Source organism: Camelus dromedarius, chromosome 7 (genome assembly GCF_036321535.1).
Source record: "Camelus dromedarius isolate mCamDro1 chromosome 7, mCamDro1.pat, whole genome shotgun sequence".
Taxonomy (NCBI): domain Eukaryota; kingdom Metazoa; phylum Chordata; class Mammalia; order Artiodactyla; family Camelidae; genus Camelus; species Camelus dromedarius.
In genome coordinates, this window is record NC_087442.1 from 83,841,508 (window position 1) to 83,867,698 (window position 26,191).

General features: G+C 56.2%; 1 protein-coding gene and 1 pseudogene across 7 annotated transcripts; one reads left to right on the forward strand and one right to left on the reverse strand.

Moving 5' to 3' along the window:
* Positions 1–4,932: 4,932 nt before the first annotated feature.
* Positions 4,933–6,546, reverse strand: LOC105095716 (HLA class II histocompatibility antigen, DR beta 4 chain-like; annotated as a pseudogene).
* A 1,595-nt stretch (positions 6,547–8,141) lies between these two features.
* ZMIZ2 (zinc finger MIZ-type containing 2) lies at positions 8,142–24,472 on the forward strand. 7 transcript variants are annotated; one of them, XM_064487750.1, is made up of 18 exons: positions 8,436–8,568; positions 14,583–14,717; positions 14,877–14,991; positions 15,318–15,520; positions 15,761–15,953; positions 16,221–16,484; positions 16,646–16,822; positions 17,489–17,566; positions 17,801–17,969; positions 18,558–18,913; positions 19,623–19,728; positions 19,963–20,120; positions 20,781–20,848; positions 21,168–21,236; positions 21,518–21,762; positions 22,263–22,432; positions 22,516–22,755; positions 23,495–24,472. In XM_064487750.1, exons 2-18 carry the CDS (start codon positions 14,668–14,670, stop codon positions 23,600–23,602), a joined length of 2,769 nt encoding a protein of 922 aa, XP_064343820.1. In that variant the 5' UTR covers positions 8,436–8,568; positions 14,583–14,667; the 3' UTR covers positions 23,603–24,472. The 7 variants fall into 7 exon arrangements, with proteins under 7 accessions (XP_064343816.1, XP_064343820.1, XP_064343814.1 ...); XM_064487746.1 differs by lacking the exons at positions 8,436–8,568; positions 17,489–17,566 and adding an exon at positions 8,142–8,203; XM_064487744.1 differs by lacking the exon at positions 17,489–17,566.
* The last annotated feature ends 1,719 nt before the right edge of the window (positions 24,473–26,191 follow it).

Genomic DNA, 26,191 nt, shown 5'->3' on the forward strand with positions numbered 1-26,191 from the left:
AAAAATCCCTCTTCCCCTCGGGAAAGTGAAGCTGGGATGGAAATCAGGGGCTACAACCCCAAACCCCTCCCTCCCCAGTGAATATTCCACTCATTCGCTTTTACACTCTAGGCAACCCACTTGCCAAACCCACTTGCCAAAGAAACTCAGGGAAGCCGCTCACCTGAGCCTGCCTGCTCTCCCCTTGAGTGTCTTATCCATCCTTTAATAAATCCTCACTTTACTTTCTTGACCTCTGTGTCTAGTCTCTGACTTCCTTCCGTGATAAGAATCTATTCTCTGACAACAAAGCGACCTGGGAGCAGACACTTAGGAAGATACAAGTGTCACGTGGACACAGGTAACAGGTTTCCTCTGGTGGCTCTACCTTGGTGGGCCTACATCCCTGTGCTACAGGTGTTTTGGTGACTGAGTGAGTGTGGACACTGACCCTTCTCTTACCCGCAGCCCAACCAGCACCTGCTGAGCCCAGTTTCTAGAAGCACCACGCTGAAGTGTTGCCCTGTGGGCTTGGGAGTCCCAGTGACCAGCCGCAGGCAATCCTGTGACGGGACAGCAGGGTCCAGGACACAGTTGACTGTTGTCCTCACCTTTCAGATGCTGGCTCCTTGCCTGACCCCAAGGATCAGGGGCTTTGGAGGCATCTGGATGTCTGAGCATTGGTGAGGGTCCTGCTGGTTACAGGATTCTAGGAGAGTGTGGAGGGTCCCCTGCAGAGCCCCTAAGAAAGCTGGGGTGGTTGGTGGATGTGAGGGTAGGTGACTTGGTGACCCCAGGTGACCCTGGGTGACTGGGAGGAGGCAGGAGCTGGGACAGTGTGACTCAGTTTCGTGTATATAAACACATACAGTAATGTCTGTTGCTGTTGGGGTGAGAGTTATTCACATAATACTGAAAGGACATACCCCCAAAATAGTTCTTCCTGGTAGGCAAGATTGCAGTAAATTTAATTTTATCCTATTGGCTTATTTTCATTTTTTACAATGAATATATATTCTTTTTGTGTCAAAGAAAAAAATAATATAAATTATTTATAAAACGATTGCAATTTGCTAAGCCTGGAGTGGAGCCTGAGGCCTGGGGTGGGGACCGTTGCAGCAATTAAGACAGAACTATACCCAGGAGATCCATTCCCGACCTCCATGCCTCCCTGCCTCCTTGCCTCCACCTCGCCAATGGCCAAGTAGACTCTGGCCCCTGCAGGCCTCTATCCCCGCCACACCTGTGCAGTTACCGCACCTCAATGTTCCAGGAGACATCACCCTCCCACGGCCCCCCTGGGCTGCTCCCTGCCACCCCGCTGTTACCCAAAACTGGGTTCACCTCTTGGTGGGTATCAAGCCAAAGGACACAACCAAGCCAAAGAGCAGGAGAAGGAAGGATTTATCACTTGCAGGAAGTAAGAACACCAGGGATGTTTCCAAAAGCAGTGTCTCACCGAGCAGCAAAATTGGGGAAGTTTTAAACTAAGGGTACGTGCTTATTCAAGAAGGGGCTGAAGCAGAGAATTCAGCACAGAATGAGGGCAAAGGTTGACTGAGTCCAAGCTTTAGTTGATTGAAGTCACAAGGGTCAGAAAAGGTCAGCATCGTGATTCCAGCCTCCATCTGGGTGGGGACCCCAGTTCCTGCAGAACTCGAAGACCTGTATCAGACTGTTACGCACGTCCCTTGAGGAGGAGCTCTCACTCTGTTTTATTGCTGAACCGTTGTTTCTTCACTGCTTTTCCTTTGTTCCTGCATCACCTGACTCTCCTTAAGATCATTAACTACTGAGACCTGTTCAAGGGCAAGCACTGTGACCAGGCTTAGCTCCCAAAATGGCTTCTCTTCTGTCAAGAAAGCCATGCTTGGTTCTCTTCCTCCGGGGACCGACCTCCCCTATCGGCTCACTCCAGGAGTCTCACAGTAGCTCCTGGCTGTGGTTCCCCCCTCACCCTATGGGTCAGAACTCTTAACACACTCAGAACACAATATTTTCATTCCACCTTGCTTGATTTGTTTTGGTTTCCTATGACCTACAGGGAAAATCAAGACATACTGATAAAATTAAGTAGGCAGTTTTCAAGAAGCTTTTACAGAATTTTAAACAGTTTTTACCAAATCTACAAATAATGCATCCTTATTCACGATTTGGTGCATTCTTTCCTGTCATTTTTTAATGCCTTCATTTATTTTGAAAATTCTATTTATTGTTGAGGGGTGAGGGAGGTAATTAGGCTTATTTATTTATAGAGGAGGTACTGGGGATTGAACCCAGGACCTTGTGCATGCTAAGCATGCGCTCTACCACTGAGCTATAGCCTGCCCCATGTCTTTAAAAATACCTTTTCAGATTCCCATAATAGTGTTTTGCCACAATTCTCTATTTCTAGCCATACACACTTAGCTGGTTAGGTTTAATCACATGAGCCTGAGTTGCTGACCTCATGAGCCTCGAGCTTAAACACGTCTCCTTGACAGTCTCCTAAGAACAAGGGCATTCTCCCAAGCTCACGATGCAGCTGTCACACTCGGGAAGTTTCACATTCATTCAATGCTATTATCTCATCTCTGGCCCATATTCAAATTTCCCCAAGTGCCCCAATAATGTCTTTTTCCTTCATCCAGAGTCCGATCAGGGATCATGGCACTGTATTTACTTACTGATCTCTCTGGACTCCTTGAAATGGAGTAGGACCCTGTGGGGACCTCCTGGGTTCAATCCCCAGTACCTCCATTAAAGAAACTAACTAAATAGGCAAACGAATTACACTCTCCCCTCCCCCCAAGCCCCCCCCAAACCAAACCCAAACAAAAATTACATATAGGCTATAATATCCAAACCATAAAGATGTGCAGAGAGAACCGTCAGAGAGAAAAGAGACCAAAAAAATTGAGAGGGATTCTCTCTCAACATTGGGATGGTGGAAGGTTTCGGTTTGTTTTGAACATTTTTCTGTATTTTCTGCAATTGGAATACGTTACTCGTATGCCAAGAAAACAGCAGTGTCTTCTTTTAAAAGCTAGTTGTGCAAGCTGAGAACTGGGTAAAATGAACTACGTGTGCTTAGCAGCCACTCATGATAACTGAGGGTCCTGGTTAAAAATCAAATTACAGGACAGAGCAGACTCAGAAAGCTCCCGATACTGAGCCAGGCAGGCCACGTTTAGAATGCTGTGTTCCCTTCCCGGTGTCACATTTTGAAAAGGATGCTGTCTAACTGTCATGCATCTGAAGGAGCGTGGCCAGTCAGTATGGCGTCTGGAAGTCCTGTGGCTCTTCACACTGAAAGAACTGGGCGTGTTTGTCAAGCGACAGCAGTTTCAAGGAGAATGAGACAGTTCTTCTAATATCTGAAGAACTGTCGAATATCAAAGTGAGGAATTTTTTTTTTTTCATGGCACACAACCAAAGTAAGATTTATTAATTTATTAAAGCATCTACCCATGCCTGTGAGGATTACACTCCTGTCAGAATCTCAATTTCTATTGAGAAAATAAAAAGGGGGGCAACTGAAGAGTTAGAAACAAACAGGCCCACAAAACAATCTTATAAATATCAATTGATACCTGCATTTAAATACTTAAAAGATGTTAATTTTCTTTTCACAAAAAGTATGCCAAGGAATTTCTTTTGAGATGTCATTCTTTTATTTTATTTTTTTAACTTTTTTTAAATTGAGTTATAGTCCTTTTAAAATGTTGTGTCAAATTCCAGTGTAGAGCACAATTTTTCAGTTATACGTGAACATATATATATATTTATTGTCACGGGTTTTTTTGCTGCGAGCTACCATAAGATCTTGTATATATTTCCCTGTGTTATACCGAGGAAATTTTTTTTAATTTGAAAAAATACTTGACAGAGAAATGTGGGTAAGAGATGTATTCAGGTGCAAGGGAGGTCATAAGGGTTGAATATAAAAATGACTGGAGGAGGGGAAAGGTGTAGCTCAAGTAGTTAGAGCGCATGCTTAGCACAGCCAAGGTCCTGGGTTCAATCCCCAGTACCTCTTTTAAAAATAAGTAACTAAACCTAATTGCCTTCCCCCAGAAAAACTAAAAACAAAAAGTGACCAGGAAAGATGCAGGAAAAATGGCTGTGGGGCGCAAGGAGGGCTGTGTCCCCGGTCTCCATGAGTCCCCTGGGACAAGCCCCACCAGGTGTGATTTCTTGGCTTCATGCAGGAAAGAACTCAAGAGTGAGCCACAGTTGAGTAAAGGTAGATTTATTCAGAGCTACACACTGCATAGAGTGCAAGGCAAGAGAAAGGCAAGGAAAGAGGTGTGGGAGTTGGGTGCTCAGGGTAAAGTAAAAGTAGGTACACACTCCAAAGACAGAATGCGAGCCATCTCTGAAGGGGAGGGAGCAGGAAAAGGGTGGCCAGGGTGGTGTTGCCAGTTTTTATGGGCTCGGTAGCTTCACACGCCTACAGGTGGGACCATTACAACTACCCTGGGGAAGGGGCTGGGATTCCCAGGAATTGGGCCACCACACATTCTTTGGCCTTCTGCGTTAGCCTTGGGACTGTCCCAGTGCCTGCAGGCATGTTATTTATCATGCTGTTACAGTGAGCATATGATGAAGCTCAAGGTCTACTAGAAGTCAAACCTCCCACCAACTTAATCCTCAAGGCCAACTGGGAGTTGAATCTTCCACCATTTTAGTGTTAATTGCTGTCATTCCTTGAATGGCTGCGCCCTGCCCCCTTCCCTCCTGTCTCAGAATGAAGATAAAATACTGCAACCAGTATTGGGGATTTCCAGGTCAAGGACAGGGGCTGAAGAAGCCATCAGGGGGGACGTTTTCGGCAGGGTCATAAACCAGAAGCCAGCCAGATCTTGAGAAAGTACTGTCTTGGTGGATTAAAAGCCAAACAGGAAATACTTTCATGCTGCAAAAGAGCTAAGCCAGAAGGTTCTCTCTCTTATCAGCGTCATCATCTTCATTTCAGTTTAGGTGTTCTGTTGGCTGAAGTCCAGAGTGTCCTTTCTGATTCCTGAAGTAGGTCCATAGCCCCACCCCAAGGAAGGGCAGACCCAGAACCAAGCCCCCAGTCCCACTCAGCATCTTGCTCTGAGCAGATTCAGACTGTGCCCCCTCAGGGGTGGGCATGTCCCTCCTCGGTGGGTGAGGAATTTACGAGGTCAGAAAGCTTCTCACTCCATTCCACTGGGACAGGGCTCAGCAGCTGGGGTGCTCCACTTGGCAGGTGTAGACCTCCCCACTCTGAGGAACGGTTTCAAGCATCACCATGGTCTGGAAGGTCCAGTCTCCGTTAGGGACCAGGCCTGTGGAGACCACCCCAGCCTCCTCTTCCTGGCCATCCCGGAATCACTTGACTTCAATGTGGCCTGGATAGAAACCATTTGCAGAGCAGATCAGGAGGTTGTGGTGCTGCAGGGGCAGGGTTTTTGCAGGATACACAGTCACTGTAGGGTCAACTTGCCGCTGTACCATGAAACTCTCACCAATCCTTAGATGTGTCAGCACACCGTGTCCACCTGCACTCGCCTCAACTCCAGGATGTCCTTCTGGCTGTTCTGAGACAGGAGGGAAGGGGGCAGGGCGCAGCCATTCAAGGAACGACAGCAATTAACACAAAAATGGTGGAAGATTCAACTCCCAGTTGGCCTTGAGGATTAAGTTGGTGGGAGGTTTGACTTCTAGTAGACCTTGAGCTTCATTATATGCTCATTGTAACAGCGTGATAAATAACATGCCTGCAGGCGCCATGACAATTCCAGGGCTAACTGCAAAAGGCCAAAAAAAGGGCAGTGGCCCAATTCCTGGGAATCCCAGCCCCTTTCCCAGGGTAGTTGGAACGGTCCGACCTGTAGATGTGTGAATCTACCGAGCCCATAAAAACTGGCAACACCACCCCGGCAGCCCTTTTTCACTCCCTCGCCTTCGGAGATGGCTCGCATTCTGTCTTTGGAGTGTGTACCTACTTTTACTTTAACCTGAGCACCCAATTCCCACATCTCTTTCCTTGCCTTTCTCTTTTGCCTTACACTCTATGCAGTGTGTATCTCTCTAAATAAATCTACCTTTACTCAACTGTGGCACGCTCTTGAGTTCTTTCCTGCAAGAAGCCAAGGACCCACATTTGGTGGGGCACGTTCCAGGGGCTCAACCGAGACCTGAGACATGGCCCTCCTCACACCCCCACATCCATTTCCCTGCATCAGTTCCAATACTTAAGTGATCGGCTGCCCCAGCTAGGTCACCACCCCGAATTCCCCCATGTCGCTGTGGAAGGGCACATACTCCTCTCCATTATTGAAGTATCTGTCCGGAGTCACACCCGCTCTGTCCAGTTGGAGAAATGACACTTGGACTTCCCCAGAAACAAGAAATGTGTTGTGAGAATATGAAGAAATCTGGTCACCTGGGCAGGCTCTTCGGAAGAGACTGAAGGCGACGCCCACCCATGCAGGTTGCTCAGGTGCTGCTGGGGGCGCTAGGAACCCCCACCACCATTGATTCTACTGGCACCCCAACTACAAGCACCAGCACCCCCACGGATTCATCTTTCATCTGCTGGTGGTGGAGGAAGGCCATCCTGGGGGAGGAGACCCCTCTCATCCTAAGCCATTTGGGATGCAGTCAGCTCTGTACTTGGCTGGCCACCTCCAAGCCTGAGCCGGACCAGGATTTGCCCCATCATCACCTCCTCCTGAATGCCTCCTAGAAAGACACTCCAGAGTGAGGATTCTCTTTTCATTCAGTTGTAGAAGGAAGGTTTAGGGAGGCAGATTTTTCCAGTAAATAAGGAAGACTCTTCCAACAATCCATACAGTCAAAAATGAAAACACTGTCTAGAAGGGAGTGGGCACCAAATGGCACCTCCCAGGAGCACTGGGGTAGGGGTTGCGCTGGGGAGGTAACCAAGCTGCCGCAAAGCTTCAATTCAGGACTCTGCTGTGGCCATGTCTGGTCTCTTCCAGGAATCTGCCTGAGATGCCTCCAAACTCACGGCCTCCTGGGGGCAGAAGAGGGTCAGATCCCATGATGCCTGCCTCTCCCTTCATGAGGGTATCTTCTTGGGGCCAGCTCGCCAGAGAATCCTCCCTCCCATTTCCAAGCGTTCCTCAGCCTCTGGTCTTGCTTTGTTTTTCTTCCTAACGCCAGCCCTGATGATTACATTGTTACCTGGTGAGTCATTTCCTTCTTTTTGTCCCTTCTACTGGGGGCAGAGAGGACTTACTACTGCGGTCACTGGGGACAGACCAGTGTTCAGAGACCAGACCAACGCCTGGCAAACAGCAGGCCCATCATGTTTGTTCAGTGAAGTAATTTTAATGGTTCTCAGAAGAAACAGCACAGGGCTCAAATAGCCTTGAAGGAAGATATTTCAGCAATATTTAAAGTTAATTGTGAGGCATCCATTGACAGATGAATGGATAAACAAAATGTGCTATATGCATACAATGGAATATTATTCAGCCTTAAAAAGGAAGGAAATTCTGACACAGGCTGCAACTGTGGATGAACCTTCAGGACATAAGCCAGTCCCAAAAGGACAGGTACTATTTGATTCCACTTCCATCAGGTCTGCAGAAGAGTCAAATTCAGAGCAAGAAAGTAGAATGTGGGTGGGAGGAGTATGGGAATTACTGTTTAATGAGCACAGAGTGTCAGTTTTAGGAGATGAAAAAGCTATGGAGATGCGAAATGTGCTTGATGCCACAGGGCTGTACACTTAAAATTGGTTAAGATGGTAAACTTTGTTATGTGTATTTTACCACAGTAAAAAAAATTGTGGGTAATCGGGGGAATGTGGTATTTCCAAAAGAAGGGTAGAAAAAAAGTCGAGAATGACTTAAAGGCTGATAATAGCATTTGAAGATGCTAGCTGATCAGAGGAGGCTGCCTCATCTGGCTAGAGCTCAAGAGCGACTTTGAGACTGTTTCAACAGGGTGGTCCTCTCGGAAGAGGAAAGAGCAGGGATGAAAGTGACTTGTTCGGTTCCCCGTGTTTTCCCTACAAGACCCCTCCCAGAAGCAGCCCACGGACACCGGGTCACCTCCGCGTGCCCCGCCTCCGCCCAGGCCCCGCCCCGAGCCCCGACCACGCCCTCCCCAGGCCCCACCTTCCGTCCTTCCTGGCTCCACTCATCCTCCTGGCCCCGCCCACTTGCAGCCCCGCCCCCTCCGTCCCGCCCCGGCCCAGAGAGGAGGAAGAACCTGGGACTCCGCGGACGCCGTATTTAGAAAGGTGTGGAGGGGGCGGGGAGCGCAGGTCGCCCCCGGCTCGCCCTCCCTCCCCGCCCCGTCTCGCCCCGCCCTCGCCCCCGCCCCTGCCGGGCCTGCCGCCCTGGCCTGCGCAGGCCCGCGGCCACCCCCGCCTGAGCGCTGGCTCGGGGCTCCACTGCTCTGGCCTGGGGGCGGGGCCGGCGCGCGGCGTCATGCATATGCATGAGCGGCGCGGCGGCTCCATTGTGCCCTCGGAGCGGGCGGCGGCGCGATGGCGCGGGCGGCGGCGGCCCCCGGGCGGCGGGCGGCGCTGAGGGCGGGCTGAGCGCATGGAGCGACGCGGACCCGGGGCCGCGGCGGCGAGGGGCCGGGCCAGGCTTTGCGGAGGTGAGCAGGCCGGGCGGGCAGGTGCGGACAGCGGGGGCGGCAGGTGCGGCAGGTGCGGGCGGCGGCAGGTGCGGCGTCCCCGGCCCCCAAGCTGCGGCGCCTCGGCGGGGCCCTGGCGGGGTTGGAGCCGGCCCTGCCGCCCACCTGCCGCACCTGCCGCGCGTGCGTCGTGGTCCTGGGCCGGCTGGCCCGGTGCGCGCCGAGGCCACCCCTCACCTGAGCCTTTGTTGGGGCTGGCCGGAATCCGGCGGAGCGCTCGAGGGGTCTGAGCAGGAGGCTGACCCGGGCCCTCACCCAAGCTGGTCCTGCTGCCTCCAAATTCGCGCTGTGGCCAGAGGGCTCACCTTTCGGGCCGCTCCGGGCCATTCGCGCCACCGACACGGGGATGTGGGACCCGCGGAGGTATGTTCCGGGGCTGGCGACCCTGACCTTTCAGTCCTCAGCCGTGGTTTTGATGGAGCTACCCTTTTTCAAATGGGGGCATACTGAAGCTCAGGCGGGAGCGTGTCCTGCCCCCCTGGAGTGCCTTGCCCTTGCTCACCCCGTGCTCCCCGCTGCCTTGTCCCCCACCCCCACCCCGCTACCCTGCTCCCCCAGTCCTGCTCCGGACCCTCCCTCCCCCTGGCCAGCTCCTCTCCCCATGTCCTGCTTGCCTTTTCCCCCCTGACCTGCTTCCCTCGACCTGCTCTCCCACAACCTGCTTCCCTCGACCTGCTCTCCCACATCCTGCCCCCTGATAGTTGCAGAATATCCATGGTGATGTCTAAGTCGTTTGTATTATCTCAGAAGATTTCACAGGGACATACACAGAGCATGTGACTCAATCTATAAGACTCACCTGCCAAATCCTATCATACTAGAGCCAGAGGGCCTCATTTGATGAAGCTTGAGAGAGGTAACAGGCTAAGTGAAGGAATCTCAACCTCACCCAGTGGGTACTGGCCTTGGGGACTTGTCATGCCCAGGGGGTGGTTCCAGGCTTCGAAGAGGAAGGTGCAATGAGGAATGACAGGTTCAGAGCAATTGAACAGGACCGGTAGGATATGCCTGGGGAGGACTCCTGATCGTTGGATCTGTCTCTAACGGCAGCCAGGCCTCCCTATGGAGTGTCCACTAGCACTTGGGTTTAGGCTGGGAGCCAGGGCTGATGACTTAAAGGTGGTCACATGTCCTCCCCTCAACTCAGTCCTAGAGTGGCCATCACATACCCATCGTACCTGGTACCTGTTGTGAATGGAGGCCCAGAATAGAAAAACCTTTCGGCCATTCTCTGAAATGTGCCACACCTGGGCCATTCAGAAATGCTCACTCCTGGTCATTTTGGATGCACTCTGAACACTTAAGCCAGTCAGTGTGTGGTCTCCAGGTAAAGGGGCAGGACTTCAGCCACTTGAGCACGTGAGCCCCCACCTTTGTGTCCTCTTCCTCTGCTTCAGCTGTCATTCTCCCTTCTCTGAGCCTGTTTGACTCATGTCCCTCTGGTTGGAGTTCCTCTGTCACTGGAACTGTGGTAACAGTGGGTTCCCTGCTCCTGGGGGAGGCCTGGGGAGTCCCTGCTCTGTGACTGTGGAATAGGGCTGCCTTCCTGGGGTCAGGTGGCTTGTCGTGGGGCCTGCTGCTCCTGGGTGACTAGGCAGGGGGCATGGGGTGAAGGTAGAAGAGGATTGACCCATGTTTACATCTGCCTTTGGAAACTGGGGTGCAGATGTTCTGAATGCCTGGGGAAGGGGGGCATCTGGGTAGTGAGTTGTCTGTAGCTCTCTTTCCAGAAGAAAGCATGATCTGACCCCCAGAAAGCCATGTGACCTTCTAGACTGACCTTGTGCCAGAGCGTTTCTGCCGAGGTCCTGGCTTTCAGCGAGAGTTGGTGTACAGGAGAGCCCCAAGCTGACAGAAAGCCTCCAGAGGCTGGTACTGGCCATGCACACACGCCCAGCCTCCTTCTTAGCTCTGCCTCTAAGGCCAGGAGGTGGAAGGAGGGTCCTACACTCACAACATACCTCTCCCTTTGTCAGTAGCAGAGGGTCATGGGGTCCCTGACCTGGAGAGTTTGGGGCTTCTCAAGAGAGAGACCAGACTGACTTAGCTCAGGAGTTTGGCAGGAAGTCAGGAAGTCACTGCCCCCGCTCAGTGAGCTCAGGGGGAACTGGAAATGTCTGTGGTCTTGTCCACAGCAGAGAACTCATGGGGGTGGAATTCCCCAAGCCCATGTGATGTAGGAGGCTGTCCTGGGCCCCAGACCAGCAGCCTCTGTAGAGGCTCCTGCCCTGCACCTGCCCTGCACCTGCCCTGTTCCCCTCCCCCGCTCTCTGAGCCTCTCAGGCTGGTCCCAGTAGCAGCAGCAGCAGCAGCGTTACCTGCAAGCTTGTTAGAAATGCAAGTCTGAGGCTCCACCCCATCTTCCTAACTCAGTGTGGGTCTGAGCCATCTTGTCCCCAGCCCTCCTGGTGACTCTGGTGTGCTGGAGTTGGAGAAGCTGCAGGTGTGAATGGAATGCCGCCTGCCCTGGAGCTCCGACCCGGGCCGGGGGGCTTGTCTTCCCTGTCCCTTCCTTCTGGGACAGCACAGTGGGCCTGGCCAACCCGACCAACTTTGGGGTGGGAAAGAATTGCCCTGGGCATCAGTGTGGGGTGCCCACACAGAGAACTGGTGGTAGTTGCATTTTAAATAAATTCTCATTTTGAGAGAATTGTAGATTCATATGCAGTTATTATAAGACATAACACAGAGAACTCTGTCTCCTTTACCCAGTTTCCCGACTGGTAACATCTTGCAAAACTGTAGCACAACATCACAGGAGGATGCTACATCAGTACAGTTGAGATACAGTTATTTCCATCCCTGCCGCCTTATATTCACACCAGCTTCCCTCCTCCCCACATTTAACCCCTGGCAGCTGCCAGGGTGCTCTCCATTTCTATAATTTCGTCATTTCAGGAATGTTACATAAAGGGAATCTTACAGTGTGTAATCTCTGGGGATCGGCTTTTTCCACACAGCATGAGTCCCCGGAGATTCCTGCAGGTTGGTGCCTGTATCATTAGATCTTCCTCTTCATGCCTCTAGGCTCACGGTTGGTTAAACTCTTCACCGTGGAAGGACATCTGGGTTTCCTTTCTTTGGCTATTGGGAGTAAAGCTGCTGTGAACATTCACGTACAGATTTTTACGAGAGCATCAGTTTCCACCTCTCTGAGATGAGTGTTCAGGTAGCGGTTGCTACCATGCATGCTCAGTTTTATAAGAAACAGCTAAACCTTTCTCCAGAGTGGCCGCACCATTTTATTCGCCCACCAACCATGAGAGATCCAGTTTCTCCTCGCCAGCATTTGCTGGTGTCACTATTTTTTATTTTAGCCATTCTGAGAGGTGTGTGAGCGATACCTTGGTGTGGCTTGAATTTGCATTTCTCTGGGGGCCAGTTATGTTGAACATCTTTTCATGTGCTTATTTGCCATCTGTACATCCTCTTTCGTGAAGTGTCTTTTGCCTGTTTTCTGATTTTTTTTTTTAACTTTAGTGTTTTGAGAATTTTTTATATATCCTTGGTACTAGTCCTTTGTCAGATACGAGGCTTGCAAATGTTCCTCCCAGTCTGTAGCTTTTGGCTTTTCCTCCTCTTCACAGCCCTTTGACAGAGCAAAAGCTTTCCATTTTCCCTTTTATGGGTCATGCTTTTGGAGTCAAATCTAAGAAAGGCCTTAAGGTTTTGTGCTGTCCATTTGCCTCTGTGGCCCACTTTGAGTTAATTTCTGTATCAGATGTGAAGTTCAGGTTTTTGTTTGTTTGTTTTTGCCTTTGGGTGTCCAGTTGCTCCAGCAACACTTGTTGAAAATGCTGTTCTTCTAGAGCATAGTTTTTGCTCCTTTGTCAAAATGCAGTTGGGCCAATTATTTGTATGGGTCTGTCCTGGGTTCTCTGGTCTGTTCCATTGACCTGTGTGTCTGTCCCTCTGCTGACACCACAGTCTGGATTAGCCCACCTGTATTCCAAGTCCTGAAAACACTGCGTGTTGCTCCAGGCCCCACCCAGCAGGTCTGGGGGAAGTTTCTGGCTGTTGGCACTCCACCCCCCACCCCAGTGTCACCATCCTGGAGTCGGTCAGTGGGGACTGGGGACAACCAGCCTTCCTTTGCCTGGCTGGGTGATTCTGGCTCCCAGGCCTGAATCCAGGGGCGCAGAGCCCAGGTGCCCCTGAGCCTTCTGGAGCCACCAGCTTTCTGCTTTTACTGGCCTCTGCTTCCTGGTTGGCACCTGGTCTGGGGAAGGAGAGGAGTTCCAGGGCCTGACTCCTCCGGGAGGGGGTTGGGAAGGGGAACAGGGCCAGGTGTGAGGTGGACAGGCATGCCAGCTGCCTCCCTCTTCCTCTTGTGTGAGTGGTCACCCTGCCTCCCAGCCCTGGCTCTGCTGCAATTCTGGGACTCCTCTGGGAAGCGCTTACCCCAGTGCTCTGTGGGAGGCCTTGGGCCCAAGTCACAGTCCCCATTGTACCTCTTAGCTGCTCTGGGGCTCTGGGGAAGGACATGTGCCCCGTGTGCCTTCAGGACTGTGTTTGCAGAGAACGTGATGATAACCCTGTCTCCCTTGGGCTGCCCTGACCCTGAGCTCCCCGGTCAGTACTCAGGAATGTGAGCCTTGGGCCGCTTGTGCTCCTGGGCCAGAGGGAGGCACTCCGTACGTTGGAGCAGGGTTCCACCAGAGGTTAGCTTGCCTCAGGCGGTGTGTCTGTGTGTGAGGCCTTGCAGCCCCTAAAAGGCAGTGTGCTCTAGAGTGGAACCTTGACACAGAGATGCAAAGTGGGGCCTTCTGGGAGACCTCCTGAGAACCACAGCCAGCATGCCTCTGTGCTTAGGCTGGGTGGAGGTGGGCGTGGGAGGTGGCCTTGCTGGGGATTGGGGTTGGGGTGCCAGCAAGGGCCCAGGCCTGGTTGGCGAAGGGCTTGCTTTTGGGGGTGTCTGAGGGCATTGGCATCCTGCAGGAGCAGCTAGCCTCTTCCTTGCTCGTTTTTCTGAGATGCTGAGTGGGAGAGAGCCAGCCCTACATAGTAGGAGGACCTGCCCCCTACCCCAGCATTGGCACACAGGTTCCATGAGTGTCTGCTGGCCACTGCTCCTGTGTCCCCGTTGGCCCCTTGCCTTGTCCATGGGTGCCTGTCAACCCTCTGCCCATTCACTGCGCTGTGTGTGCGTCCCTGCCTTGTTGGGAACTCAGCATGGGTGTCACTGCGATCTAGGGGGGTCAGGTCTGCCTGCCTTGGCCCTGTGCCCATGTCATTCCCAGGCAGCCCCCCTTGGCCTCAAGGGAGTGAGCACACGCTGCCCTTCTGCTGCCCTGGGCGGCGGCCGGGGAGAAGGGCGGCCAGGGATGGGCTGCTGGTCCCACACCTGGTTCCAGCAGGTGTCCCACAAACCTCTCCCTCAGGCCAGGCTGGAGGATGGCTGACCATGAGGGCCCCTGGCATCCACAGGTCCCTCCCCGTGGTGGGCAATCCCCAACCCCCAGCAGGTGATGCCTCCTGGCTGGCCCTCCATCTTCCTCTGCTGCCTCTGGCCTCTCTCTCCACCCACAGGGCCTTCCGGGAGCGGTTCTGGCAATCGGGTCCTGGATGTTCCCTGGCTTTTATGGATAGCAAGGCCTTCGTGTGGGGGAGGGGGAATGTGGAAAGAATTTGGAATCAGAAAGCCTGCTTCCAGAGCCATTCCAGGGGCTGGGGCCCTGGAGGGGAGTTAGGGAGCCTGGCCAGGGAGGGTTAATGCTGGCTTCTGGGCTGGGTTTCCGGGGTAGGGAGGGCAGAGGTTTGCCAGGGTGGGCAGTGCAGAGCGGAGCCAATGCAAGGCTGCCCTGACCCCCCTGAGTGGGCTCCCAGATCCCAGTCTCACCCTGCTCTACCCTCCATCAGTTGGAGCAGAGGAAGGGCTGGGCTTGGTGCTCGGACCCACTTCGCCCTACTCTGCCCTGCTGACAGGGGTCTCCCAGCTGCATCTCCACTGACTTCCTTCCCTCTTGTCCCAGCAGCCAGAGAAACTGAGTCCCACGTAAGCACCGGTGAGGGCTGCTTCCTTCCACCCACAGACCTGGCCTTTAGGCTGCTCCCAAGCCAATGAACCCCATGAACCCCATGAAACCTGCCCTGCCCCCCGCGCCACACGGGTGAGTGGAGGCTCCTGCTGCCCTCCCCTCTCAGGTCCCAGCACACGGGTGGGTGGTGGAGTGGGACTCCTCTGCTCCCAGCTTTCAGTTCTTCCCAGGTGGGGTTCTTGGCCCCTTGGCCTCCTGACCCAGGCTCCCTACCCGCCTCTCTCCTTGCAGTGATGGTCCATTCGCTTATGAGGCGGTGCCTTGGCAACAAAGTGCCAGTCAGCCAGCAGGATCGCTGTCTGTGGTCACAACCGTGTGGGGAGTCGGCAACGCGGCACAGAGCCAGGTGAGCCCACACCCTGAGAGCCGCCAGAGCCCACCTCAGATCTCGGAGAAGTGGAGCCAGGCCTTCCTGAGTCTCCCACCTCCTCAGGGACTGGTTCTTCCACGTATGGCGTGGGATCGCCTGTCTGCACCTGGCTTCCACACAGCCACCTGTGAGCAGCTGCTCCCACCTGTCGTACCACCCCTCCCCTCCGCTCTCCTCCCTCCCCCTCCCCTCTGCCCCCACCTCCACCTCCTCACCTGCCAGGCCTCTCCTTTCCAGCGCATTAGAAGTACTGCATGAAGCAAGTTGGATGGTTTCCTTTAGTGATTCTTGCTTCCTTATAGGTTTTGGGGAACCCCATGGGCCCAGCGGGGAGCCCCCCCGGCAGCTCCATGATGCCCGGCGTGGCAGGTGGCAGCTCGGCCCTGAACTCCCCGCAGTGCCTCGGGCAGCAGGCGTTCGGTGAGGGTGGTGCCAACAAGGGCTACGTGCAGCAAGGGGTGTACAGCCGTGGGGGCTACCCCGGGGGCCCCAGCTTCACCACCGGGTAAGCAGGACCCTCCTCGCCTGGCAGGTGTGCTCGGAGATTTCTGAGGACAGTGCTTCTAACTTGGTGGGTCCCCGGAACTGTGTGATACCGATTTGTTGAACTTGGCATCCCTGCTCCTGCTGGCTCCCACGCCTAATGAGAGAGTGTCCGGGAAAGAGTGGGCTCCCCATGGGTGCTGGGTGCCCCCCAGCTGACGGCGGGAAGTGTTCTGTGCCGAGCCGTCCGTGTCTCTTACAGGTATGCAGGCGGCCCGGGAGGGCCGGCGGGCCTGGGCCTCCCCTCACATGCCGCTCGGCCCTCCACTGACTTCACGCAAGCGGCGGCGGCGGCAGCTGTGGCTGCCGCCGCCGCCACGGCCACCGCCACGGCCACGGCCACTGTGGCCGCCCTCCAGGAGAAGCAGAGCCAGGAGCTGAGCCAGTACGGAGCGGTGAGGCCCGGCAGCTCCTCCTGTGTGGGCCCCTATGCGCTGGCCCAGAAGGCAGGGGCTAGTCAGGCAGCCAGGGTGGAGGACCCCAGACATGCAGGCAGTGTGCCGGGGCTGGTGACGATGAGGCGGGTGAGAGGGACATGGGTGGGGCAGGAGTGAGGAGCTGAGGGGAGCCCTGGGATGGGGACAGCCTGTTTGCAAGGGGCAGGCACAGGGTTGGCGCCCACAGTAGTGGGTACAGCCTGGATGATTCCTCTCTCTTCCCAGATCGGGGCTGGACAGTCTTTTAACAGCCAGTTCCTGCAGCACGGAGGTCCCCGGGGGCCCAGCGTCCCCAGCAGCATGAACCCTGCCAGCGTGGGAGGGCTGATGGGCCCCTCCGGCATGAGCCCCATGGGCATGAACCCCACCCGGGCAGTGGGCATGGCGCCCCTGTATGCAGGGCAGCGCCTGCCCCAGCATGGGTACCCTGGGCCTCCCCAGGCCCAGGCACTCCCCCGACAGGGCGTCAAGAGAGCCTACTCCAGTGAGGTGAGTGGCCAGGCCTCGTCACCCTGAGCACCATCAGAGCCACTGTGTGTGAGAGAAACAGGCTGGGCCTGACGGGGTGGGGTGGGCACCACTGTCCCTCCCTGGGAACCGGCTTCCCCGACACCCATTCTCCTGGGCATTTTGTCTCTTTTCTCTTTCAGGTGTATCCCGGGCAGCAGTACCTGCAAGGAGGCCAGTATGGGCCCAGCGCCACCCAGTATGCACCTGGCCCTGGCCAGCCCCCTGCCCCCTCCTCCTACCCTGGGCACAGGCTTCCCCTGCAGCAGGGCGGGGGCCAGTCCCTGCCCACATCGGGCCCCGCAGGACTGCACTACAAGGTAGGGCCAGCTTCTCCTCTGCCGGACCCACACCAAGAGCTGTGGGGTACAGATGGACCTTGAGGCGGGCTGGGCTGGCTGGGGAGGGGGCCCGCGTGTGCTCAGGTGACCAGGCAACCAGGAGCTTCACAGGGGTCCTGACCAGTATAGGTGGCTCTCAAGAGGGGTATCCAGGTCTGAAAGAACCCTCTGTGAGATTTGTGTATCTAAGTGGAAATTTGGCAAAGGGAGCAGCAGGCAGGCACCACCTGAGCGTCTTTTATGGAAAAGTGTCCCCGTTCCCTCTGCTTGCTGCAGAGGAGCACAGCGAGGGGACGGGCCTGTCAGGAGTGTGTAGAGGGAGGGGTCTGAACAACAGGTGCCACTGGACGGGAGGGGACGTGTGTGTACGTTAGTCCTTTCAGCCTCTCTGTGGCTTCCCTGTAAGCCCCTCTGATATTTGGGGTCAGCCCTTTTTCTGTAGTGGTACTTTTTACAATTATGAAATCAGTATGTACACCCTGTAGGTTATTAGGAAAACACACAAAGTATATAACGAAGAAAATAAAGGCCAGGACCCGCGTGTGTGGTGGGCCCTCTGTCTCCAGCCCTCCCCTACGGTCACGTTCAGGGGCCTGGCTCAGGGTCGGTGGCAGCCTCAGGCACATGCAGTTTTCTCTCCCGCAGCCTGCAGACCAGTTCAATGGGCAGGGGGCCAGCTTCAACGGGGGCAGCGTCAGCTGCAGTCAGCCCAGCCTGAGTTGGGCATATGGGCGGCTGGGCAGATGGGCAAGCAGGTGGGAGGCTCACAGGGTGGGTGTGTGGAGAGAGGGTCCCCAGGCAGGAGGAATTGTGGGCGCCCGCTACCTGTGGGCGCCCAACCAGGCCCCCCTGAGCTTGCCCCCTGCCTATTTCTGGTCTGAGGACTCCCAGTGGGTGCTCCAAGAACAAACCCCACCTCAACACCATTCCACCTTGACTGTTTGCTCGACCCCACAGCCTGCTCGTTCCATCCCCGGCTACCCCAGCTCCCCACTGCCAGGGAGCCCCACGCCGCCCATGACCCCTGGCAGCAGCGTCCCCTACATGTCCACCAGCCAGGAGGTCAAATCTCCCTTCCTGCCCGACCTCAAGCCCAGCGTGAGCAGCTTGCACCCGTCACCCCCTGGTGAGTGTCATCTGCTCCCGGGACAGGTGGGAGGGCTCCAGAGAGTCCTGTGGGGAAGTTGGGGGTGGGGGACCCTCACCTTTATGTTCTCGTCATGGACCTCTTTGCAAACCTGTTTGAGGTATGGCTCTTCTCTCTAGAAAAATACTAGCGTGCGCCAAATGTTCTGGGGACTTACGGGCCCTCTGAAGCCCACTTCTGGTTAAGAACTCCTTCGCAGGGGACCACTGCAAGAGCAGTTCGAGCCCTAAAACCCTACCCTGAGCACTGGGGTGATGGCAGGTGGCCTGTTCATGGCTCTTAGCCCCTCTGACAGCACCAGCAGCACCTTCTTTTTGGGTTGGAGGCATATTCTCTAGTCATAATTTTGGGATCACTGGGCCAGGTGACTGAGACAAGACAGATGACAGGACACCAGGATCCTGTTCCTCTGGGAGGTGAAGGCTGAGCCTAGGGTCCCAGGAGAGATGCTGCCCAAACCCCAGTCCTGTGAAGGAGGAGGAGGGGGCCGCGGTCCCTGCGATGGGGTGGGGGCACACCACCCGGCCTGGCAGGTGGCCTGGTCACACCTGTGTGGCCTGCTTCCAGGCAGCGGCCCCTGTGATGAGCTGCGGCTGACCTTCCCCGTGCGGGACGGGGTGGTCCTCGAGCCCTTCCGCCTGCAGCACAACCTGGCCGTGAGCAACCACGCCTTCCAGCTCCGCGACTCTGTCTACAAGACCCTGATGCTGAGGCCTGACCTGGAGCTGCAGTTCAAGTGCTACCACCATGAGGACCGGCAGATGAACACCAACTGGCCGGCCTCGGTGCAGGTCAGCGTCAACGCCACCCCGCTCACCATTGAGCGTGGTGACAACAAGACCTCCCACAAGCCCTTATACCTGAAGCACGTGTGCCAGCCGGGCCGCAACACCATCCAGATCACCGTCACGGCCTGCTGCTGCGTGAGTACCCTCCGCGGGCCGTGATCGGGGTGTCCTCGCTGAACAGAAGAGCGTCGGCTTTCCTCCTTCCCTCCCGTAGTTCCCTGTCCAATCCGTTCTCCTGGCCATTTAAGAAAAAGGTCCCGGTTAAAAACGCCCTCACTGCTTTCCGGTTAGGTTCTGTTAACTCAATTTGATGCTCGTGTTAATTATGTCAGAGAAACTGACCGAGCCTGCGTCTTTCCTGGAGGATGCTCATGGAGTCCCCGGCTGCCCCTGGGTCCCTGTTAGGAGTCACCTGGATTCCAGCAGGCCCCAGGATCTGGGACTGGAGGAGGCAGAATGCACTTAGATGGGCAGCACTGCTCAGCCTGGGTGGGAGGGAGCTGAGGCGGGGCAGCTCTGATGCATTTCTGCGGCTTGGAATGTCTTCACTTGGACCAGCGTAAGTCAGTCACGGTGGATGCTGTAGGCAGGGTGCATTCAGGGGCCTCTCTGCGTTTTGCCAGGGAGGCCGTGATTGAACACGGGTGCAGACACAGTGGGCTTTACAGATAGTGGCTTTACAGATAGGCTTGGGCACGGTCCCCTGGGCTCCCCGGGGAGGGGCAGCAGGCGGCCTCCCTGTGCATTAGCAATGAGAGAACAGTTCCCGGCTGCCGAGGCGCCAGGCCCGCGCGTGCTGCACCTCTGTGGCCTGCATCCCCCTGACCAGAGCCTCCCGTTGCAGTCCCACCTCTTCGTGCTGCAGCTGGTGCACCGGCCCTCCGTCCGCTCGGTGCTGCAGGGTCTCCTCAAGAAGCGCCTCCTGCCTGCTGAGCACTGCATCACCAAGAGTGAGTGGCCCTTGCCTTCCTCGGCCCCCGGGCAGCCAGCTTCTGCCTCTGCCGGGGCCACTGCTGCACCTGGCATGTCCCCAGGTCAGATAAGACCATCTCCTGCGGGGTAGCAGCTCTGCACGGGGGGCGACAGTCAACTCCAAATGGTCCCTCAGAGCTGTTGAGCCAGCAGCAACAGGGTCCTGCTCAGCAGCCCTGTACTCAAGTCCTCCTTTCCCCTTTTGATCTTAGTAAAGCGGAACTTCAGCAGCGGCACCATCCCTGGCACCCCTGGGCCCAACGGAGAGGACGGGGTGGAGCAGACGGCCATTAAGGTGTCACTCAAGTGCCCCATCACCTTCCGCAGAATCCAGCTCCCTGCCCGAGGTCACGACTGTCGCCACATACAGGTGGGTGTTCACTGCAGAGCTTTGCCCGGACTTCGGTCATTTAACTGTTTTTAGCAGATGTGAGCTCTGAGCCTCGGCCGGTGGGTGATGGGACAGGCCAGCCAGTGGGCAGGTGGCCTGGCTTCCCCATGGTCTCCCCCCAGACTGGGCTTTTGTTTCTTGAATATTATTCGAAGTATAACGACCACTTTACTGCATTCACGGGGCTCCGATTTTATAGAGTGTCCAGGAGGCAGGGCACAGCCTTCTTCCTGCTCCCAGTAACGCCTTCATTTCTGTCTCTGCACAAACGCTCTGCAGGTGGGTTAGTACGTGCACACACCTCACCCCCACCTTTTGGTTACGGAAATGGTACGCATTGCTCTGCACCATACTTTTTTCCTTCTACACCACTTCCTGGAGGTCATTCTCTGTCAGCACAGCTGCCCAGTTCTTCCTGCTTCGGCCACATGGCGTTCCAGTCCCAGTGAGGGCTGCGAAGGCCGTCCCCAGTCTCAGTTTGTTAGGACGACACTGCAGGGAAAGCGTGGTACACGTGGCTTCTCAGACAGGCAGTAAATAAGTCCCACATTTAACCGCAGGGCTGGCTCGCAGGGTGGGGCCGGGTTGGCCCAGCCCCAGTGTGTGCAGCGGCCTCTTCCCTTCTCCCCCTCTCCACAGTGCTTCGACCTAGAGTCGTATCTACAGCTCAACTGTGAGCGAGGGACCTGGAGGTGCCCCGTGTGCAAGTGAGTGTGTCAGAGACGGTCCCCACAGCTCGGAAGGGGGCGGGCGGCAGGCACTTCCTCAGGGCCAGTCACAGGCGTTTCTTTCCAGTAGCACTGAGAAACATCCAGGCCAGGTGTGGGGCATCACAGCACAGACTGGGGATGGTGTGGCTCAGGGCAGAGACCTCACACAGGGTCACCTCCTCTATACAGTCGCCTGCCAGGATTATCTCACACAGGGTCACCTCGTGCAGGGTGACCTCACACTGGGAGCCGAGAAGTGGCAGGGCCTGTGGCCAGGTTGGGCCAGGCCTCTGAGATGTGTCGCCTTTGTTTACAGCAAGACAGCGTTGCTGGAGGGCCTGGAGGTGGACCAGTACATGCTGGGCATCCTCATTTACATTCAGAAGTAAGTCTCCTTTCCTGCGCCCCCAGCGTCTTTGGCCAGCAGAGGGCAGCCCTGGGACAGGTGGGGAGACCCCCCTCGTGGCTCACCCAGGGAGCAGGCTCAACTCCAGGCCATGGACAGAGTCCATGTGCGACCTGGGTGTGGCACCCCACAAGGCACGTGGAAGGTGCCGGGTGGCCACGAGCACTGGAGTGGAAGGTCTGCCTAAACGTGGCCCCGGGCCCCAGGCCAGGAGAGGCAGCAGGCCAGGCAGTGACCGGCGCTCACATGTCCCCGCCCAGCTCCGACTATGAGGAGATCACCATTGACCCCACGTGCAGCTGGAAGCCAGTGCCTGTGAAGCCTGACGTGCACGTCAAGGAGGAGCCAGACGGGCCGGTGCTGAAGCGCTGCCGCACCGTCAGCCCCGCCCACGTGCTCATGCCCAGCGTGATGGAGATGATCGCTGCCCTGGGCCCCAGTGCCACTCCCTTCGCCCCCCTGCAGCCCCCCTCAGCTCCTGCCCCCGGCGATTACCCCAGCCAGGGTGAGTACAGTGGGGACTCAGCCTGGAAACAGGTGGGTCGTCCTCTCCAACCTGCCTGTCACCTGTGAATGCGTCACTTCAAGGACCACGAGCCTGGGGCCTGGTTAGGGACCTGGCAGCATAGGGGCATCCTCGGTCTAGCTCCTGGGGGTGGGCGGCAGGGCCCCCAGCTGTGGGTGCACCCACCCTCCCCAGCAGTTTGGAGCAAAGGTCTATTGCTGGCACACTTCCATGGACCTGCTCCATCTGACCCAGCAGGAGCGTCTGGGTGTGGTGGGTCCCATTCCTGTCCCCTCATAGCCTCCTGGCAGTGTCATGAGGCCAGTTCCCCAGCAGCAATGAGAAAAAGTGCCCTATTCTGAATAGTGACTTCCATAAAACCCAGCTCATTACCTGGGTGAGCGCTGTGAGTCCTGCCCACGCTGTGGCTGGCCCGCCCTCCTGGTGCTCTACCAGCGTGAGCCCCTGTCCTCACCCAGGACCTCGCTCTCCTCTCTCAGGTTCCAGCTTCCTGGGGCCAGGGACCTTCCCCGACTCCTTCCCGCCCACCACGCCCAGCACCCCGACCCTTACTGAGTTCACCCCAGGGCCACCTCCAGCCTCCTATCAATCCGACATTCCCAGCAGCATCCTGACGCCAGAGAAGTCTGCCGCCTGCCTCCCAGGCCAGGTCAGTGCCAAGCCAAGGGTTGGGAATCTGTCCCCCCAGGGAGCCCTTGGGCCATTGTACTAGATTCTTCTCTCCTTTCTCAGATGGCACCAGCAGGTCACCTGGACCCGGCCCATAACCCCGGGCCACCAGGGCTGCACGCTCCCAACCTTGGCGGCCCCCCAGGGCCCCAGCTGCACCATCCGAACCCTCCCCCCGCGTCCCGGCAGCCCCTGGGCCCAGTGAACTCGGGTCCCATCGGCGAGCTGGCCTTCAGTGCTACCACAGGCATAATGGGCCCCCCCATGTCTGGGGCAGGGGAGGCCCCAGAACCAGCCCTGGATGTGAGTACTGGGCCCCATGCTGGGGAGGGCTTGGGAGCCGGGGCTGGGGGTGGTTTATCCGTCGTCCCCAGGGTCCACGTGCTTCGTAGAAGGGAGGACACTGACACCTCAGTGACTTCCAGATGCAGGGACAGCTGGTCAGGTAACGTCAGCTCTCCTGTTGACAAGTGTCAGGTGTCCAGAGTAGGGTGGGGTGACTGTGTCTGGCGACCTGAGTGCCACAGTGGCACGCATAGAGTCCCTAAAAAGATGGCTTGCAGCTGACGACACCAGCACTGGGGTCTGATTCGACCTTTCTGACTCCCAGGTGGTGTGTGAGCCAGAATCAGCGCATAAAAGCAGGTGACTGTTCCTCAACCATGAGAAACAAAATACAAAGCTCAGTGTGAAAAAAGGGAAAAAGAACAGCTTAGAGCAGAAAATCCCAGGGACGGTGATGCCACCTCCTCCATCTGCCCTGTTCACATTGGGCTCCCCTCGTGGTCCCTGCTTGTGCCCTGTGTTGTCCTTGGATGACTTGTCATGAGTGATTCCTGGGCACAGAGCAGCCTTCTGCAGGGAGAGCCCCTGTGCAGAGCACACTGAGGGACTCCAGTGCCAGCCTATGTCAGGGTTGGGGTGGGGGTGCTGCAGATCCCTGCTGAGACTGGGGACCCCGCTGGGAGGCCGTGGCAGGACAGCCCCCCGGGGTGTGGCGGGCGTGAGGCCAGAGCTGCTGATAGGTTTGTTCTGTCCTCAGCTGCTCCCGGAACTGACCAACCCCGACGAGCTGCTGACCTACTTGGGCCCACCCGACCTCCCCACAAACAACAACGACGACCTGCTCTCTCTCTTCGAGAACAACTGATCCTGGTCACCCCCGGCTGGCGGGGACATGCCCACAGATGTCACACACCTGCCCCTCAGCCCAGCCCACCTGACACCAGCGGCCCTCCCCACGCGCACTCCTGGAGCCTGGGCCCCCCGGAGCTGGAGGAAGCCCTGCGCGGGGAGGGAGGGGGCCCCCGGCAGGGGCACGCACTGGCCCGGGTAGCCGGCAGAACTGTTTGTGCTGAGCTGCCTGACCCTGCCCCCGCCCACACCCGGCCCGTGCCCGGCCAGCCCCCCCTGGTCCCTGACACAGCTGGCGCCCCTGACCTCTCAGCCTCGCCCCGGATTCCCCCGCCCCTGCCTGTTCCCACCGGCCTGCATCTTGTCCAGCGTTGACGTTTCTATTTCAGTGGCCCCTGGGCCCTGGCCGGCGGGGAGCAGGGCCGCTCTGTCCTGCAGCCTGATCTCACCCCACCCGCTGTGTGCTGTGGCAAGTGGGGTCCATCTGCCCACCTGAGGCTTCGGGCTGAGGCTGGGGTGGGGGCTTTAAAGCACAACAGTGTACATAGTGTAGGAACACTAACAGATGTAGGTGGCTGGTCCGTCCGTGCAGCCAGGGTCTCTGGGCTGGGGCTCCTGCCAGCGCCGGAGTGCAGGGGGCAGCAAGCCCCACTGCCTGGGGACGGGGCTCAGACACCGCTCCACGTGCAGACTCTCCAGCGGCTGCTCCCCCAACTTCCCCTTTTCTGTGAAAGTGAAGAATTGGTCCCGCTGTGTTTTTTAAACCATCTCCCTGTGTCCACCCTGGGGCCATGCCAGGTGGGGGAGGAGGAGCTGCCGCTCTCCTCGGTGCAGGGCCTAGTCGTGTCCCCTGTCTGCCTGTCTCTATTAAAGGACTCCCTCGTGGTGGGCTTGGCCAGTCCCTCCTTCCTGTTCACCTGCGTCACCCCCCACCCCGGGCGGGGCGCCCTGTTCCAAGCCAAGGCCCAGCTGTTTCCCGCCCCGTGGTAAATTTCCTCGTCCCTGGAATTTTCCAAGTTGGCTTTGGCTAGAGAGCTCTTTCGTGAAGTGTCACTAGGGCTGGTAGACACATCTGCCACCACGTCACTGCGTGGGTTTGCCTGCGGCAGGGAGCCAGCTGTGGGGCCAAGGGCCTCAGGAGGGGCGGGGACTGAATGCCTGACTGGCTCAACACTGGTTCATTTGTGCGCCGGCTTTCCAGGTGGGCCCACTTCGTGGCCCTGAGGGCCTTCCTGTCTGGCAGAAGAGGCTTATGAACCCCATGGGGGAGGAGAGGGGACACCCCCAGAGACCTGCCCCACAGGGTGCCGCGAGTGGTGTGGGAAGTGTCTTTCCAGCTTTTCTGGCCCAGGGAGCAAGTCGGGGGGGAAGCTGAGGGAGCAACAGTGCGCCCCAGTGCTGCAGGGGGCAGAGGGACAGCCCAGGTATGAGTGGCCTGGTGGGATTAAGGGACGGCCAGCACAGCCCACCAGGTGGGCCCTCCTTTCAGGGGGGTGTTAGGCATAGCTGGGAGTGCTGTCCCACACTGGTCTGACTGGGCTCTCTGTGCCCTTGGCCTGTTACATTCTAGCTGCTGGGCGGAGTGGGGAGAAATCAGGAGATGGGAATGAGCCAAAGTCTGAGCTACTCAAAACCCCACCCACAGAAGGGTGGGTTAGGGTCTGAGGGGCGACTGCTGCAACGTCAGGGACCCCAGCCCCAACGCCACCGAGGACTCAGAGTACAGGAAAAAGCAAGGTGTGGGAGGTCATGCAATGTGGTGCCATTTTTATAAAGTGTAGCATAAAGTATGTATTTCATGAGATTCATACACGTTAACAATTACGAAGGAAAATGAGGTAGTCAACACAGTGGCCACGATGCTCCCTGTGGGGACGATACGGGTGCATCTGGGGAAAGTGATGATGTCTCTGATATTCTTGATCCTCGAGGGCATGGCGGCTTCCTGAGTTTTCACCTGATGCTTCGTATGTAGTGTGTTCTTATGTATGTGCCAAAAATCCGCAACTTAAAAAGCAGAAAGGCAACTAGACCTGACACAGAACAGGCCACCCAACAACAGCAGGACACGTGTTCTTTTCAAGTGCTCGGGGACATCCAGCAGAGACCACATGTTAGGCCACAAAATGAGTCTCAATGAATTAAAAGGATTGCGGCGGGGAGGGTATAGCTCAGTGGTAGAATGTGTGCATAGCATACACGAGGTCCCAGTTTCAATCCCCAGTACCTCTATTAAAAAATAATTACAATAAACAAACCTAATTACCTCACCCCCCCCAAAAAAAACAATAAAAAAAGATTGAGATCATACAAAGTACCTTTCCTAACCACAGTGGAACAAAGCTAGATAATAACAGAAGGGAAACAGGAAAACTCACAAATCAGTGAAAAGTGAACAACCCTCTTTAACAGCTGAAGAAACCACAAATTAAATTACAAGGTACAAAAACACCAAAATTTAAGATGCGGTGTAAACATCTACATTTAAAAAGAATTCAAATTAACCTAACTTTACAACTGAAGGCACCAGTGGGAATGAGACAAGCTAAATCTAAAGCTAGCAGGAGAAAGGAAATAATTAAAGCAGAGAGAATGGAAAAACAAT

What these genes read in the sequence shown, in the direction of transcription:
- ZMIZ2 (XM_064487750.1), top strand. Translation starts at nt 14,668, where the DNA reads ATGAACCCCATGAACCCCATGAAACCTGCCCTGCCCCCCGCGCCACAC. An exon ending in CCGCAGGACTGCACTACAAG is followed by an intron (nt 16,823 to 17,488) that starts GTAGGGCCAGCT and finishes TCTCTCCCGCAG; the next exon opens with CCTGCAGACCAGTTCAATGG. An exon ending in GTCAGCCCAGCCTGAGTTGG is followed by an intron (nt 17,567 to 17,800) that starts GCATATGGGCGG and finishes TCGACCCCACAG; the next exon opens with CCTGCTCGTTCCATCCCCGG.